At 46.1% G+C, this 19,014-nt stretch overlaps 1 protein-coding gene across 2 annotated transcripts in view; it reads left to right on the forward strand.

The window, feature by feature from the left end:
• KCNJ3 (potassium voltage-gated channel subfamily J member 3) overlaps positions 1 to 12,360 on the forward strand; it is a 43,000-nt gene extending 30,640 nt beyond the window's left edge. Inside the window, exons 3-4 of one of the 2 annotated variants that reach the window (XR_001876258.1) lie at positions 9,421 to 10,322; positions 10,752 to 12,360. Coding sequence is in view for 1 of the 2 variants with exons in the window: in XM_017823810.1 (XP_017679299.1) it covers positions 9,421 to 10,004 (584 nt within the window). In the remaining variant the exon portion in view is untranslated. Of the gene's footprint in view, positions 1 to 9,420; positions 10,674 to 10,751 lie in introns of those variants that run through there. The other variant, XM_017823810.1, reaches the window with a different exon arrangement.
• The last annotated feature ends 6,654 nt before the right edge of the window (positions 12,361 to 19,014 follow it).

Consider the following 19,014-nt stretch of genomic DNA (forward strand, 5'->3'; position numbering starts at 1 on the left):
CTGTCTGGAGTGGCCACGGGCCACCCGGGGCTGCAGGGCAGGAGCAGGAGGGACAGGGCAGGTGTTGGGAGCAGGTTTGTTGGGAGCAGCTCTGGGATGAATTGGTGGCCTCCAAATGGTTGGTGTTGCCAAGATATTCAACAATTAATACATATGTTGAACCAAACACTACATAAGGAGAGTTTATATCCAAACACAGCTCTGGGCTGTATTTCACAGAATCTTGGAATCACAGAAGGGAATTCTGTGATCTCTGAGGGACCTCAAAGCTCATCTCATCCCACCCCCTGTCCCATGGGTAGGGACACCTTCCACTGGACCAGGTTGCTCCAATCCCTGGCCTTGAACACTTCCAGGGATGGGGAATCCATCCACAGCTTCCCTGGGCAGTCAGAGATGTTTCATCCTTCTCTGTCTCATCCTGCTGTTGACACAGTTCATATCAAATAGCACATTATTGCAGCTCAGAAGGTGCTGCTGAGTTTATGTGATATTTAAATCAGTCTCCCAGCCATCCTGAGAGCCCTTTTCCATAGGGTGGATGCAGGCAGGGATGCAGGGATGGAGCAGGTCTCCCTCTGATGGTGCTGTGCTCCTTCCACTCTCTGCAGGCAGCATTTGGAGCATCCATGAATCCTGGAGCCCCAAAACCACCCTGACTGTGTGGCTGTGTTGTACAGCCCTGCAAACTGTTCCTCCCAGTATGGAGAGAACTGGTTTTTCCATCCCAGGAAGGCAGTGTGAATTCCATGGGGTGTTTTTAGGGCTGCCAAAGCCCTGCAGATGAAAGCTCTATTTTGGTGCTCAGGGCATATGGCCGGGTGGGTGTTTGGAGCTGCTGGGGAATCGTGTGTTCAGAGGGAAGGGCTGGGCTCTGGGTTGGTGTTTCTTGCCTCATGATTAAAATGTTCTCGTTCAAAGAGCATAAATTATTTTAAATGTCTTTTTTTTCCCCCTTCTCTGACTGGTTTGCAGACTTTGCTCGGGTTTTGCTCTGTCTGTGTGTTCCTGAGGCCCCCTCTGACCTCAGTGTTCTCTGGTTTAACAGAATATTCCTTTCTCCCCTTGTCTCTTCCCCACCACCCCCAATGGACATTGTGCTGCAGATAAACCCCCTGATTTCAGGCTGCACTTCAGAGCCCAAACTCCATGAAAAGCAGAACCAACTTTATTTCTTCCTTTTTAGGTTGGAAATCCCATTTAAGAGCATTGACTCCAACTGTTCCCCCAGTGCTGCCCAGGCCACCCCTGCCCCATGTCCCCAGGTGTCACATCCACAGGGATTGAAATCCCTCCAGGGGCTCCCCCCTGCCCTGGGCAGCTGTGCCAGGGCTGGACAGCCCTTTCCAGGAAGGAATTTTTCCTAATATCCAACCTGAACCTACCCTGGAGAGACTCCATGCAGAGTGTGTTGCCCAGGCAGGGAGGAGGATTTGGACAAGGACATCCAACATTCCCTGGCTCCTCGGGGTGGGAGGGCTCTGGTGCCCTTTGCTGCCTGTGGAAAACCTTCAGTATCTGCTGCAGGGTTTTAAACCATTATCAGCTGTTAGGAAGGAATTCCTGGCTGGGAGGGTGGTGAGGCCCTGGCACAGGTTGCCCAGAGAAGCTGTGGCTGCCCCTGGATCCCTGGAAGTGTCCAAGGCCAGGTTGGACAGGGCTTGGAGCAACCTGGGCTAGTGGAAGGTGTCCCTGCCTGTGGCAGGGGGTGGCACTGGATGGGCTTTAATGTCCCTTCCCACCCAAACCAGTCTGGGATTCTAGTATTCTATAATTAGCATGAGGAAGCTTTTCAAAGGATTGTGTTATCAGTAAAAATCTGGGAATACTTGAGGCTGGAAGGGAGCCCTGGGGAGCAGAGCTGTGCTCTGTCAGGGCATGGATGGGCAGCTCATGTTCATGGCAGAAAACCACTTTATCCGTGTCCCCAGGCTCACCCTGTAAACATCCCCATCCATGGGGAGGGAAAGCATTGCCTCTCCCTGCTCCCATCCTTTCCTCCCTCCAGCCCTTCCCCCCTTTCCCTTCCCAGTGCCAGCATTGCCTCCTGGCAGAGAGCTGCGTGGAGCAGGGAATGAAATCCTTCCCGTTTGGTGCTGCTGATTCAATAACATCCCGGGAGGAGGGAAATGATGCAAAACTGGGAATGTGGCAGATGGCTCAGGGAAAAAAAACCTGCTCCAAGGAGGGAGCTGGAGGGGCTGGATGAGCCCTGACGCACTCGGCACGGAGGGAAAAGGGATGGAGCAGAACTGGGATGGTCTGAGGGTTTGGGGTAAAAAATGGAGAGAGAACAAAAATCCCAGGCCAGATTCTCAGTATAAAATTGTATCACTGCATTAAATGTGTGTTTGATGGTTTGGTTCAGATAACTGTGCTCCTGGCTCTGTTTTTCCCAAAGAATGGAAAACCCTGCTGCAGCCATGGCAGGGCAGCACTGAAGGCTGCCAGGCTTTAAGTGATTCCCCCCTTTTTTTGGTGGCCATTCCAGAAGGGGGGAGGTTGGCTCACCTCTTGGATCCCTGTGCATGGAGCAGGGTCGGGATGTGCTTTCCACGCTGCTTCCATGGCATTTTTGGGATCAGGAGGGGAGCTCTGTTCCTGTGTTCCTGGCAAACAGCAGGATGAGCTGCCTGCAAGGTGCCAGGGAATTGTGCATGTCTAAGGGATTGGAAATGGCCCTGGGAAGAGGGATGGCTGATAAGGAAATACCTTTGGTGTCACTGCTGTTTTTAAAGTGTCACGAGAGCTCCTGGGAGAAGAGTGGGAATAAAGGAGGAGTATTTGTTGAGCTGAGCCCAAACAATGGGGCTGAGTTCAGAGCAGAGCAGGAACCTGGCAGAAATTTAAGTGTTTAGCATAAGGCTGGTGTCTGACTGACATGAGTGTGTGCCTGGCATTCCTGGAGCCACAGGATCATGGGATAGTGGAATGGTTTGGGTTGGAAGGGACCTTAATGATCATCTCATCCTTTGGGTGCCTCCTGCACACGTGATGAATTTGTTAAATCTCTGACCTTGGGGTGTTGGGGCGACTTCTGGGTCCCAGGAAGAAGTGGGGATTAAAATGACAGGTTGCCCAGAGAAGCTGTGGCTGCCCCTGGATCCCTGGAAGTGTCCAAGGCCAGGTTGGACGGGGCTTGGAACAACCTGGGCTGGTGGAAAGTGTCCCTGCCCAAGGATGGCACTGGATGGGCTTTAAGGTCCCTTCCAACCCAAACCAGCCTGAGGTTCCATGATATTGTCATGATACATGCAGCACCTTTTTATGGTTGGTACCTTGAAGGCTCTTTTTGTCTCTTGTATTTCAGGAAATGCTTTTTTTTTTTTTTCTCTTTAACCAAAATGGGTTTTTATGGAAAAATTATTTTAATCAAAGGGATTAAATGTATAGATGGCAAGGTGGCTGCCCCATCTCCCTTCTGATGGGTGGACTTGGTGATCTTAGGGGTTTTTTTTCCAACTTAAACATTCAGTCATGGAATCCCAGAATCCCAGACTGGTTTGGGGTGGAAGGGACCATAAAGCTCATCCTATCCCATCCCCTGCCATGGACAGAGACACCTTCCACTAGCCCAGGTTGTTCCAAATCCAGCCTGGCCTTGGACACTTCCAAGGATCCAGGGGCAGCCACAGCTTCTCTGGGCAACCTGTGCCAGGGCCTCCCCACCCTCCCAGCCAGGAATTCCTTCCCAATATCCAACCTAACCCTGCCCTCTGGCACTGGGAAGCCGTTCCCTGTGTCCTGTCCCTCCATGCCTTGTCCCCAGTCCCTTTCCAGCTCTCCTGGAGCCCCTTTAGGCCCCAGAAGGAGCTCCAAGGTTTCCCTGGAGCCTTCTCTTCCCAGCTCTCTGACCACAGGCTGCCAGAAGGTTCTGGTGCCCTTCAAACCGTCATCACTTTGATAAACAGCCCTTGACATTGTGATGGGGAAATGTTAATGCTAAAAATAGCTGTTCTTTCCAAATAGTTTGGGGGGGTGGAGTTCAGACACCACACGGTGTCTGGGAGGAGCCCTCCCGGGCTGTGCCTTTCCCAGCCTGGCATCTGAACTTCCCTGGAAAAATAATGTGGCACTGAAGGTGGAAAGGAAAAGGTTGAGAGCTTCCTTTCCTCCCAGTTTGGGTGCTGACTTCCCATTTCTGTCCCCATGTTCTGGCTTATCCAAAAATGCAGGCGTAGTTCCCATTCCAGGTACAGGGTGGCCATCAGGATGTCCTATTCCTTGGCTAAATGGGATAAAACCAGCTGCTTTCCCTGTGTTTGGAGAGAAGCTGGGGCTGCCCCTGGATCCCTGGAAGTGTCCAAGGCCAGGTTGGACAGGGCTTGGAGCACCCTGGGCTGGTGGAGGGTGTCCCTGCCCATGGCAGGGGGATGGAATGAGATGATCCTTATTTTCCCTTCCAACCCAAACCATTCCAGGACTCTGTGGTTTCCTCTGGACGTGGAGAGATTGCCATGGAAATCCTGCAGCTCCTTTTCCCTGCAGCAGTAAATCCTGCCTTAGTCCCACCAGGGTAGGGGATGAGTGTGGGGTGTTTTTATATCAAGTCTCACATCCAGCTTTACTCTTCCCTTCGTGGGCCTGAAATTGCAGTTGTAAATTAGCTTAATTGGTAGCCCTTCGTTAAGCATTGCTGTCTGATTGACTTTTAACAGGGGGGTTTAGAGTTAAACTGCAGGTTTAAGGGAGGCCAACCCCCCAAAATCACCAGGAGCAGCCTCTTGGACCCAGCTCAGCTCCAGGGGTTTCACCTGCAGCTCTTCAAAGGGAAAAAGGAGAAAGTCTGACAAAACATAATCCTATCTGTGCATTTTGGCCAGGAATGCTGGAGAGATTCCTCTTCCTTCCAAGATGCCCTTTCTGGGGCCCTTGGGACCATGTGCTGTTGGATCATGGTGAAGCCAAATGAATTATCTCTTTCCCCACTGATTAACTCTTCCATGTTCAGAGGACACCTGGTGTCCCTGTGTCCAACCCTTGGCCAGCAAACTGCATTCCAGGCACCCAGAAAGATTTAAGGGGAAGTTTCTGGCATTTCTTTGGAGAGGGAAAGGAGCCACAGAACCTTTGTGTGCCAAAATTGGTTCTGAAGACTCACAGGGTGGGGGTGGGGAGGGGGTCTGTTAAAAGCTTATTAGTGATCTGTGATTTCCCAACCATCAGCCAACTTCTGGAATAAAATGGAATAAATAACAGCAGGGCTGGGATTTTTTTTTTTTCAAGGCAATTTATTACGAGCTCTAGAAATTGCCTGAAAAGAGCCAGTTCCATCTGGGTACTTGGAAATCTGGGAATAATTGGAGGGTTATTATAGGGTAGAATTAGTCAAAGCATTTATTTACAGATTTCTTTGGCCTCCATCTGGCCCTTATTAATCCGGGGAGGCAGCTCTGAGCTGGGCTGACAGTAAGTTGTAAAATCATGGAATGCTTTGGATTGGAAGGGAAGTTAAGGATTATCCCATTCCACTCCCTGCCATGGGCAGGGACACCTTCCACCAGCCCAGGTTGCTCCAAGCCCCGTCCAACCTGGCCTTGGACACTTCCAGGGATCCAGGGGCAGCCACAGCTTCTCTGGATGCCCCTGGTACAAAACCAACATTCCCTGGTTTTGACATAACGAAGATGTTTTTGGGGTTTTTTTGGAATAGAGACCTTCTCGTGCCTCTCTCAGGTGATTTGTGCGCAGGCAGAGCTTTGCTGGTGTTGGGAACAGCTCTGGGATGGGGGAGTTCATTGGGAGTGAGGGACAAAATGCACCAAACCCTTTTCCTTTGACAAACCCATGGCTGGTTAATGCCATAATAAATAATTCCTCTGCTTGCAACCTGTTTGCTTCCAAACCAGAGCTGAACATTTATACTGCAAATGAATATTAATAATCCAGGGAACTTGGTGAGATGGGAACAGGCCCATGAACGTGATGGAGGCAGCGCAGGGTGTGAGGGCTGTGGGTGCTGCTGGGGGAGAACTGAGGGCAAGAGGGCACAAAAAAACCAGGAAAACCTCTCACAGCAACAGCAGGAAAGGAAAACTGGCAGCCAGGAGGGCCAGGGCCTAAAGAGTCCCTAAGAGAGCTGGAGAGAGAGTTGGGACAAGGGATGGAGGGACAGGACACAGGGAATGACTTCCCAGTGCCAGAGGGCAGGGATAGATGGGATATGGGGAAGGAATTGCTGGCTGGGAGGGTGGTGAAGCCCTGGCCCAGGTTGGGCAGAGAAGCTGTGGTTGCCCCTGGATCCCTGGAAGTGTTCAAGGCCAGGTTGGATAGGGCTTGGAGCAACCTGGGCTGGTGGAAGGTGTCCCTGCCCATGGCAGGGCTGGAATGGGACAATCATTAATGTCCCTTCCACCCCAAACTATTCTGGGATTCTGTTATTGCTGGAATGCTCCCCAGGAGATGGTTCCAGGCAGTTGGAGCTGCTGTTCCAAGCATGGAATAGCACTGGAATAGCAGAACAGCACTGTGAGCTCCGAGCTGGGCACTGAGGCTTTGCTGAGGGAATGGGATGTGAAGGAAAAGCTGAAAAACGCAGCAGAGCTGGAAGAAAACCCAGGAATTGATTTCTTGTCCGGGGGCTGATCATGTCAGCACCTCTCAGCACCAGCTGTTCCCTGACAGGTATTCCCAAGAACCCCGGGAATACGAGTGGCTGCTGTTCATGCAGAGGCTCTGAGATCATCTGTGCCCTTGGGTTTGTTGGGGAATGAGATACACGGATTGGAAGCACAAATGCTATTCCTGCAATATTTATCCCTCCAGTGAGCTTCCAGAGGAGTGGAACAGAGTATGAGGCTGCTTTTCCTGACATTCAGCTGATATGTTTTTCGTTGGTAATAGGGGGTATAAAATTCCTCCCCTGGAATCCTGCTGGGAGGGGGCAGGATGGGGGAGGGGGAGGTGGGAATAGCCCTGGGGAAGAGCAGCTGATGGGGAGGGGAGAGACCTTCCCTTGGCCATGGGAATGCCTGGGATGGGGATGGAAATGTGGATGCAGATGGGGATGTGGATATGGGAATGCAGATATGGATGTGAATGGGAATGCAGGTGCTGACAGGGGTGTGGATGCAGATGGGGATGGGGATATGGATGTGGATGGGACTGGAATGTGGATGAGGATGCGGATGCAGAAGGGTGTGGGGATGGGGATGCCGTGAGGATGGGGATGCCATGAGGATGGAAATACAGATTCAGATGTGGATGGGGATGCAGCTGTGGGTACAGATGCAGCTGTGGCTATGGATGCAGATGCCAGCCTGTCCTGTTCCCAGTTCCCCTTCCCAGCCCTCACCCACACATCCCCCCACGCCCCCGTTACACCCCCAAAGGCACTTTGCTGACACACCTTCCCCACTAAACCCCAGCTCTTTATTTGATGTTCCCCACACACCCAGAAAGCCATGGGGGGATCCCCCCCCACGACCCTGGACTCTGCAGGACAGTGGGATGCAGCGGGAAAGGCCCCGGTGCCTCCCCCCTCAGCAGAACCAGCCAGGGTGACAAATAATTGTCCTTTGCAGGCAGAGTGATTTGATTTGCATTTGAAGCAGTTTGTTACCCGGAGCAGGGGTGAGCAGAGTTGCCCAGCCGAGTGCTCCACAGGCAGCACACAGCCCCTTCCCAAGGCTGATCCCCCACTGGACACATCCAGTCCCCAAAGAGGTCCCTGTGCAGGGTCAGGGCTGAGGCAGCACAGGGGACAGGTCTGGCTTTGCTGGGGAAGCTGCTGCTGAGCAGCTGCAGAGGGAAGGGCACAGCTGGGGCAAGAACTCGCTCAAATTACCTTTTTTCTTTGAATTGCAGGTTTTTCCCTAAATCCATTAGGTATGGGATTGCTTCTGCTTCACTGAGGGAGCAGGAGCACATGGTGACTGGGTGGAAACACACTGGGAAGTATAAATAGTGTCCTGGATGAGGCTGGGGGATGTCTGGGGCTCTGGGCACGATCCTGCACGTCTGTGGCCTCCCCGGTGCTGGGGCAGCATCCAGTGGTAAAGAAACTGGAATCCTGTTTTTCTCCAAAGAGATAAAGTGGAAAACGGAGCGTTTTGCCTTGTGATCTGTTCTGATGGATCATCAGCAGCAATCACGATGCAGAACTAATGCTCTGATTACATTAACGGGCAGATAAAGTGTAACAAACTGGAATTTTCCTGGCTGTGTGTCACCAACCCCATCCCATCCCCTCTCCCCCTCACTGCAGCCCCACTGCTGCTTTTCTCATGTTTTCCAAAATTTCCTTTCCTTTCCCACTGGATGCTTGCAGGCATCCTTGTGAGCAAGGCAGAGGATGTGTTTGCAGAGGTGGATTTAGCTTCCTGAAACCCAAATGTCACATTTCCACTTGGCTGTATAAAATGGCAGCGTAATTCTATTTACAGATTGCTACAAGAAAAAAAAATAATACTCAAAAAAAGAAGCAGCAGGATTTCTTCTAGAAGCCTCCAGCAAGCCATGATCATCTCCCCCTGGTTTCCAAGGTTGGATGGGTGGGGTGGCCAAGTCTGGGTGTTGTAAAAGACTTTTCTCCACAGTGGGAGGTGGAGGAGGAAGAGGAAGGGCAGTGTCGTGCTCTTAGTCATGTTTTTTTTCCCCCTGCTAATTTTTTGGAGCCTGGATCTCATCCTGGCAGTGGTGGATCTGTGAGCAGGGTGCTGGTGAAGCCTTTAAAGAGGAATAAATGTATTTTGAAGGACTTATTGCTCGCTGATGGGTTGGAACGTGCTGACACAACGCGCTTGGCTTGTGCATGTGGGGTCTGGCTTTGTGTGTATTCGTTGATATGATGAAAATATGCAATAACTTAGTAAGACTTTAAGATCTGCCCTGTCCAATTGTCCATTGCCATTAGCAGCTCTTGCTGGTTTAATTACCAGGGTTATCAGGTAGCCCTGTCCCTTTGTCACCAGCACCTTCAGGAGTCAAAAGTGTCTGGAATAGTAGATGGGAATTATTCAGTTCCACTCCTTGCTGTTGCTCACTCCTTTTCACTTTGAGGATGACAATTTAATAGCTACTGTATGATAGGATCATGGAATTGTTAAGGTTGGAAAAGGCCTTTGAGATCATCAAGTCCAACTGTCAACCTGGCACCACCACCATGGTCACCACTGCCCCATGTCCCCAGGTGCCACATCCACACAGCTTTTAAATCCCTCCAGAGACGAGGACTCCACCGCTGCCTTGGGCTGGACAGCCACTTCCATGAAGGAATTTTCCCTTAAGTCCAACCTAAACCTCCCCTGGCACAGCTTGGGGCTATTTAACTCCATTAAGTGGTAAGGCAGGCCCATGCCTTTTCTTTTCTGCATTTAAAACCATAAACCCCGTTCCACTGGCCTGTTAAAAACCCCAGTACCTCTGTGCACCCCCAGTTATCCGTGACTGGTGCCAGTGTTTGTCCCTTGCTCCTTGCAGGGATGACGTGCCAGGCCAGGACGTCCTACACGGAGGACGAGGTGCTGTGGGGCCATCGCTTCTTCCCCGTGATCTCCCTGGAGGAGGGCTTCTTCAAGGTGGATTACTCGCAGTTCCACGCCACCTTCGAGGTGCCCACCCCGCCCTACAGCGTGAAGGAGCAGGAGGAGATGCTGCTCATGTCCTCGCCCCTCATCGCGCCCGCCGTCGGCAACAGCAAGGAGAGGAACAGCTCGGTGGAGTGCCTGGACGGGCTGGACGAGGTGGGCACCAAGCTGCCCTCCAAACTGCAGAAAATCACCGGCAGGGAGGACTTCCCCAAAAAACTCCTCAGGATGAGCTCCACCACGTCGGAGAAGGCCTACAGCATGGGGGACCTGCCCATGAAACTGCAGCGCATCAGCTCGGTGCCCGGCAACTCCGAGGAGAAACTGGGCTCTAAGACCACCAAGATGATGTCGGATCCCATGAGCCAGTCGGTGGCCGAGCTCCCGCCCAAGCTGCAGAAGCTCTCGGGGGGCGGGAGGATGGAGGGGAACCTGCCCCCCAAACTGCGCAAAATGAACTCCGACCGCTTCACATAACCCAGGGGGCCGGGGGCGACCGCGGGGGAGCTGCGACTGCTCCGGGAAGGGAGCGGGGCCGGGAGGGGCCCCGGCACCGGGGGGTGCTGAACTCTGAGCTCTGGAGGCAGGAGGTGCCCCGGGAGGCCGGCGGGCCGGGGGCCGTTGGCATGTACCATCACACCACGCATGCAATACCAGTGTGCAACCCCTGCATATAGTCCTGTGGCATGACTCCCACTGTAGTGACACTGTACAGCCCCAAAAGCGGGGAGGGGCCGCCCTCCCCCCCGTACCCCTGAAGGAGTAGGGCCAACACACGAGCGGGGAGCTTTCAGGGTAAGTTATAACTCCATTTGGGTCTTTTCTCTCCTGGTGTGGGTCGTGATGATTTGTTCAACCGAGTAGTTCTGGTGCATGTCTTTTTTTTTTTTTTCTTCTTTGAGGGAGGTGTATTAGTGAATTCCTGACACCGACTCTGCTGGCCTTAAATTAACTGCTGGTTTCTAGTTTGCTTTAAGGTTTTCTCGGGGGGTTTGTTTCCTGTGTCGAGGCTACTGGGAAAAAAAAATCTGTATTTCATAAGGCTTTGTTTAGAGAAGAAACTTGTATTTATAAGTCTAGGCAAGACAATAAATAAATGAATAAAATTCACACTTTAGATACGATCAGTAAAAACTTTTTAAACCTCTGTGATTTATAATCTATGTGCAAGAAAACTGTTTTAAATAAGCAGGATGTGCTTGCTTTCTCATGTTGATAAAATAGCTGGACGTGAAACAAGCTGAATGTCTCCACGAAGCCACGCAGGCTCTTCTGCTGGATGAACTGCACCCCAAAGGCAGAGCCACCATTCTCCCTGTCCCACCGGGCCTGGATTTCCCTCCTCTGGCTGTGGTGGCCAGCTGGGCCAGCAGCCTGCAGGCCATGGTGGTCCCGAGCCCGGGGAGGCTCCTTGCTGCTTTTGCTAAGGTGAAAATGATGTTTAACCATGTTCTGGACTGAAGTTGACCCTGTGGGTTTCAAAATGAGTAATACTTTGTTTGTAAATGTTGGGGTTGATGTCCTCTGTGTTCGGGTTTCCTTCACCCCTCCCGTTTGGCTCCGGCAGCAGAGTCAACGCGGGATGGGCTGAGTGTTGTGTGGTTGCCCCATCATCGTGGCTACTGCTAGGGGAGCACCCTCCCCGGAATTCCAAAGGTCAGCTGTTGAGGTGCCCGTGGATCCTGTGGGCTGTGTTTGGGGCCTTCCTGTTGTCTCCTTCTCAGAGCAGGAGGTCTGGGATGGATGGAGCGATGGGCAGCACCATCAGTGCCCTGGGTAGGAAAGCTGCTGCCAAGAGCACCAGGAGAAGGGCTCTGTGGGATGTCCTCTGTGGGATGTCCTCTGTGTGTGTGAAACCCTCGGGACCACATCCAGGTGGTCCCAGGCATGGCCAGGTGAGGGTCAGAGGAGCACCCACAGCTTCACTAATGGCTGGGCCCTTCTGGCTCACGGGCCCCGGCCCATCCTGCACAAATGCTGGCACGTGCTGCCTGAGTGGTGACAGATCTGATGGTCTTGGAGGGGAAAATGGGGTTTGTTATAAATGTTGGCATGGAGCAAGAACCCTGAAGCCCAGCACTGCTGGGGGCTGGCTCAGCCACCACTTTCCCTGGAAGTTGCAGTGTATGACCTGGCAGTTGTATGAATAACTTTGTATGAACTTTGTATGAACTTCCAAAGTTCCTTTCACGGTTTCTCACCCTTTTTGAGTGGCACTGCATGTTCTTCACAGCTGTGGCTGCCCCTCAGCGCTCTGCACGTTGCTGTGGAAGGGCAGGGCTGAGCCATGCTCCACATGTGCTGAGCCAGGGGAAAACCTGGGCTTGTGCTCCCCCTTTTCCCAAACCTTCTTCAGGTTGTCTTGTAAAATACCCCTGACTTTTGTGGCTGTTCTCCCAGTCCTTGGCTGGCACCAGGAATAGCCATGTCCAGTTGCCAGGTGTCCACAGCAGATCCACCACCCAGCCCAGCGAGCCCAGAGCAGTGCCCAGCCTGGGAACCAGCCAGGGAGCACCCCCAGCAGCCTGGGCACAGGGCTCTGCCTGGGAAAGGAGGGTCTCCAGCAGCTTGACCCCTCCTCAAAGCTCCTTTGGTTTATTTGGGGTGGGTGGGGAGCAGTGGCTCCTTCCTGGGGGCTGTCAGAGCATGAGCCCACCAACCACTGGACTGTGTGACACTGGGCTGGGTGGGCATTGCAGGGCCCTGCCAAACAAAATATTCTGTTCTGTTCTTTTTCTTAATCTATTCTATCCTTATTCTTAACCTATTCTTGTTCTTATTCTGTTTTCTATTCTTATCCTTGATCTATTTTTATTCTTATTCTATTCTTAATATATTCTATATTCTATTCTTATTCTATTAATTCTATTCTTGTTCTATTCTTATTATATTCTATATTCTATTCTTATTCTATTAATTCTATTCTTGTTCTATTCTCATTCTATTCTCTATTCTTGGTCTATTTTCTATTCCTTATTAATTCTAGTTCTATGTTCATTCTATTCTATTCCCTTTTAATTATGTCCCTATTCTATTCTATTCTATTCTATTCTATTCTATTCTATTCTATTCTATTCTATTCTATATTAATTCTATATTAATTCTATGTTTGTTCTAGTCTCCTATTCTATTCTATTCTATTCTATTCTATTCTATTCTATTCTATTCCATTTTATTCCCTTCTGGTTTGTTCTGTTCTGTTCCACCCCTGCCCTGCTGCAGTTCTGTGGCTGGTACAGGAGCTCAGGTGCAATTTGGGGTCCCCTGGGGTGTCCCACCTTTGCTGAGCTCTCCTGCCAACGCCCTGTGGTGGCTCATGGTCCCCTTGGCTTTTCCTTATGGAAAACCCACCGTGTCCCAGGGCCTCCTGCATCCTCCCTGCCCAAATCCATGGGTTCTCCTGCATCCTCCCTGCCCAAATCCATGGGTTCCCATGGCTGCAGCAGGAGAGCCAAGTGGCCTTTTCCTTTGGGAAACCTTGTGCTGAATGTGTGTACAGAGTGAATGAAGGAGGAGCCACAGGGATGTGCTCCCCAAATTGGACTGAAAACAGGTGACAGGGAGCAGAGCTGGAGCTGGAAAACTCCTGGCAGTTCCAGAGCTACTCAGCAACCTCTGAAAAATCCCTGGAAGTGTGTGAGACACTGGGGAAGGGGCCTCGTTTTTATTAAATTAATGCCATGAAAATACTAAGCTATGATTTGATTTTTTAACTCAAAACTCTCAGCCATCCCTGCTGAATACAAAATTCCCGAGGTTTGGGGCCTGGATTAAGGTAATTTTTAATAAGAGGTAAAGTACAAACGTGGCCAAAAACTGTCTTTAGTTATTTATTTTAGGAAGTCACTTGTGGTTAATATTTTGGTTTTTATTGGTGTGACCACTTTTTTTTTTTGTTTAAACTGATTAGCATTTGAGCCCAGTCCTGACGCTTCTGCTAATTAAAGCTCCTGTTTGATTGCACAGCCGGTCTGTGTCTTCCTGCTGGAATTTACGCTTGAGTTCTCCTGGAAATTGTACATATTGAGATCAAATAAAGAAATAAAGAAATGCCTTTTCAGCATGCAGCCTCTCCCTGTATCAATGGACACGCTGATCCAGAAGAAGGAACTCTTGTGTTAGTGCTGCCAGCTCGGTTTGATCGAAAGCTCTGTTGAACTTCCACCAGCTGCTGGCTTGGAAGGGGTTTGTTGTTCCTCCACTTTTTAGCACCTTAATAAAGGACTTGCAGCTGCTCCAGTTCCTGATCTCACCTTTGGTGTGTGCTGAAAGTCGGGCTCTTGAATGAGCCCAAATAAAGCTGAGTGGGCTTGAGCTGCGTTTTCAGGGTGGTTACACCCATTTCTGAAGGGCCATTTCCCTTACACAGAGCTTGGATTTCTTAGCCTTGTCTCCCCAGTCCAGGGGGGCTGGCAGAGCTCCCCCCAGCAGCAGAGCAGCCCTTCCTCTGGTTTTTAGTACAAATTCCCCCTTGGTGGCTGGGCACCAGCACTCAGGGAGCAAAATGTGATGGTTATTATTATTATTATTACTTCTTATTATTTATTTTTATAATTATTATTATCATGTATAGAGTGTATATACATTACTGATATTATTAAATAATATTTCTATTACTATATATTTATAACAATATATGTATGTATATAGTATATACTAGTGTGTATAGATACACTATTTATATATCTATATATATGCCTATGTAGGTATATATACTGTATATATATATATATATTTTTAAATGTATATACATTTTATATACATTATATATAATATAATAATATATTGTATATATAATATAGACTGTAACATACAATATAATATAATTCTATATAATATATAAGATATAATGATATATAATACAATATAATAATATATTGTATATATCATATACACTACAACATACAATATAATTTTATATAAGATATAATGATATATAATACAATGATATATACAATATAGTATTATATATACACTATAACATACAATATAATATAATTATATATAATGTATAATGTATAATATATAATAATATATAATACAATATAATCATATTTAAATATAGCAATATAATAATAATAATAATAATATAATATAATATAATATAATATAATATAATATAGTATAAAACTCGGAGGGTGGTGGGGCCGTGGTTGAAATAAAGTGAATTTTTGTGGTTGGGGGAGATGTGGAAGTGGAATTGTGAGTAGATTCGAAATGCCCCTGTAGGAAACACAGGGAGGGAAGAGGAGCATTCCCGGGATAAGAGCTCCAAGGGGAATTTCTTCTTATCCACGTGCTGAGGCAAAGGAGGAGGGGAATTTAAACACCCTGAAGTGAGGTGGGAGGGCTTCCTTCTGCCCAGGGCTGGATTCCCCCTGATTTGGTTTGTTGAACACATCTCCGGGGCACCCCGGTGCCCAACAGCCATGGAGCTGTTGGAGAGTGTCCAAGGGCGGGATGCAGGGACGGGGGAGGGTGTGGAGGGGCTGAGGGCACTGGGATTGTCCAGCTGGAGCAGAGGAGACCAGGGGGCACTGCTGGGGGTGCCCAGACCCCACGACCCCCCCTGTGCCGTGTGTGTGTCCCAGAGCAGGGCAGGGCGGGCATTGCCACTGGGCACATGGCTTTGCTCATTCCCACTTATTCCCCATTCCCACTCTCCAAACTCCGGCTCCTGGAGTTATATTTTGTCCCCAGCTCCCTGGCTGTGGGTTTATCCGAGCGTTTTGGGCCGAGCCTGGGGGGGCCTTGGCCTGGTTCCAGGGCGGCTGCGTGCGAAGGGAAGCGCTGACAGATGGGCCAGGGCGGAGCAGGGCCAGGCGGGCACGGAACAACCGGGAGACTTCTCCCTTGGCATCTCCCGCCTGGGCCTGGGAAGGCTCCGGGCAGCGTTTCCTTGAGTGTTCCTGGGAAAAAAAGGTGAAAAAGCCAAATAAATGCCCGTCCCAGCGTTGTCAGGATGATGCTCAGGGTGAACACAAGCTCCCCACTGCAGGGAGGAATTGCATCACATAATTCATACCTGTTTACAGTATGGATAAATCCACACTTCTTAAACAAAATTAATTTAATTTTTTAAATAAATTAGCCAAGCTCCCGTTTAGGACAATAAAAGCAAACTGTTTTGTTCTTCTCTTAGGCAGTACACTACGAACTCATGCTTTGATTTTCATGCAAATTGGCAGAAAATGTCAACATGTTTACTCAGATATTTTGTTGGATAATCCGTCGTTCCTTTAGTCCCAAAATCGTCCCTGCTAATAAGCAGAAGTGGCAGTGGTTGTACATTGAGGCAATTTAAGACAAATGTGGGATGCCTGCAGTCACCACAGGTTTTTCCAGCTCTCATTCCCATTTAGTGGTGGCCCCATGAGGGGATGAGGGACACGTGGGAGCAATGGGGACAAGGAATCCCAGCAGAGGTGGGGTCGGGAACAGAAACCCCATTAACGTGTCCGTCCCTTCCAGCTTCCCCCCAAATCTGCTCCTCCTTCCCGTCTGAGATGATCAAATCCAGAAATACAGCCGTGCATCCCAGGAGCACGGGAATGGAATTCTGGATAACCACAGGACCGTGGAATGGTTTGGAAGGAATTCTCACCTCGCAGGGAACGTCACCATTGCAAATGCCTTCCAGGCATTATTGATAAACACTCAGACAGCCCAGTGGCCCCTTCCTAATGCATAATTGAGCATTTAATATGAAAAAAAAGCAAGAAACAACATTTTCTTTGACAAGACCAATTCTTAATTCTTATATAATATTCTGAATGTAGCTGTTATAAATTTGAGGTGTCGTGTGTCAGCTCCATTACAGTCATTTTATATTTTATATTTCATATTTATTTTTTATATTTCATCTTAATATTTCATATTTTATAATTTTTATGTTTATATATATTCCATATGTCATATTTTATAATTTATATTTATTTTATTTATATTTTTATTTTATATTTTATGTATATATTTTACATTTTACATTTTATATTTTATTTTTATTTTTTATATTATTTTATATTTTATATTTTATATTTTAATGTTTTATATTTATTTAATATTTTCATTTTAGATTTTATATTTCATCATTTATATTTTATATTTTAAGTTTCAAGCTTTACATTTATTTTATATTTCATTTTTTGCCTTACTACTTTTTATTAAATTTTATTTTTTTTTATATCTTACATTTTCTGTTTTCTTTTCTATTTTGTATTTTCTAAACATTCATTTACCATCCTGCACACACACACACACACATAGAGAATATTTGCCCCAACCATGAGGCCTCCATACAGAACCCTTAACATTCCTACATAGTTGATGTGTTTTCTATGATCCTTATATTTTTATTTTCGATTTTACATTTTTTATATTTTATGCTTTATGCTTTATATTTATTTTATATTTTATTTTTATGTCATTACTTTTTATTAAGTATTATTTGTTATTTTATATCTTATGTTTTCTATTTTCTATTTTGTATTTTCTAAGCATTCATTTACCATCCTGCACACACACACACACACAGGATATTGGACCCAACCACGAGGCCTCCATGCAGAACCCTTGACTTTCTTGCACACTTGATGTATTTTCTATGATCTTTATATTTTTTTATTTTATATTTTACATTTTTTATATTTTATGCTTTATGCGTTATATTTATTTTATATTTTATTTTTATGTCTTATTACTTTTTATTAAATTTTATATTTTATTTCATGTCTTATGTTTTCTGTTTTATTTTGTATTTTCTAAGCATTCATTTACCATCATTCACACTCACACCCAGGAAATGTGACCCAACCACGAGGCCTCCATACAGAACCCTGGATGTTCTTCCCCAGTTGATGTATTTTCTATGATCTTTATATTTTTATTTTATATTTTACATTTTATCTTTTATATCTCATATTTTACATTTCATGCTTTATGTTTATTTTACATTTTATTTTTTATTAAATTTTATTTTAAATCTTATGTTTTCTGTTTTATTTTGTATTTCCTGAGCACTCATTTACCATCCTGCACACTCACACACACGGACACAGAAGAGATTTGACCCAACCATGAGGCCTCCATAGAGAACACTTAACACTCTTACATACCTGATGTATTTTCTATGATCTTTATATTTTTATTTTAGATTTCACATTTTATCTTTTACATCTTATATTTTACGTTTCATGGTTTTTATTTATTTTGTATTTTATTTTTATGTCATTATTTTTTATTAAATTTTATATTTTATTTAATATCTTGTGTTTTCTGTTTTATTTTGTATTTCCTGAGCACTCATTTACCATCCTGCACACTCACACACACGGACACAGAAGATATTTGACCCAACCATGAGGCCTCCATAGAGAACCCTTTACACTCTTACATACCTGATGTATTTTCTATGATCTTTATATTTTTATTTTATATTTTACATTTTATCTTTTACATCTTATATTTTACGTTTCATGGTTTTTATTTATTCTATATTTTATTTTATGTCATTATTTTTTATTAAATTTTATATTTTATTTTTTATCGTATGTTTTCTGGTTTATTTTGTATTTTCTAAGCACTCATTTACCATCCTGCACACACACAGAAGATATTTGACCCAAGCACGAGGCCTCCATACAGAACCTTTACACTTCTACATAGTTGATGTGTTTTCTATGATCTTTATATTTTTATTTTAGATTTCACATTTTATCTTTTACATCTTATATTTTATGTTTCATGGTTTATATTTATTTTATATTTTATTTTTATGTCATTATTTTTTTATTAAATTTTATATTTCATTTTATATCTTTGGTGTTCTGTTTTATTTTGTATTTTCTGAGCATTCATTTACCATCCTGCACACTCACACACATGGACATAGAAGATATTTGGCCCAACCATGAGGCCTCCATAGAGAACTCTTAACACTCTTACATAGCTGATGTGGTTTCTATGATCTTTATATTTTTATTTTAGATTTTACGTTTTATCTTTTACATCTTATATTTTACGTTTCATGGTTTTTATTTATTCTATATTTTATTTTTATGTCATTTTTTAAATTAAATTTTATATTTTATTTTTTATCTTATATTTTCTCTTTTATTTTGTATTTCCTAAGCACTCATTTACCATCCTGCACACACACACTCAGTAAATGTGCCCCAAGCACGAGGCCTCCATACAGAGCCCTTGACACTCTCACACAGTTGATGTTTTCTATGATCTTTATATTTTTATTTTAGATTTTACGTTTTATCTTTTACATCTTATATTTTACGTTTCATGGTTTTTATTTATTCTATATTTTATTTTTATGTCATTTTTTAAATTAAATTTTATATTTTATTTTATATCTTATATTTTCTCTTTTATTTTGTATTTCCTAAGCACTCATTTACCATCCTGCACACACACACACAGAGGATATTTGACCCAACCACGAGGCCTCCATACAGAGCCCTTGACACTCTCACAC

This window comes from Lepidothrix coronata, unplaced genomic scaffold (assembly GCF_001604755.1).
Source record: "Lepidothrix coronata isolate B3197 unplaced genomic scaffold, Lepidothrix_coronata-1.0 Scaffold105, whole genome shotgun sequence".
NCBI classification, from domain to species: domain Eukaryota; kingdom Metazoa; phylum Chordata; class Aves; order Passeriformes; family Pipridae; genus Lepidothrix; species Lepidothrix coronata.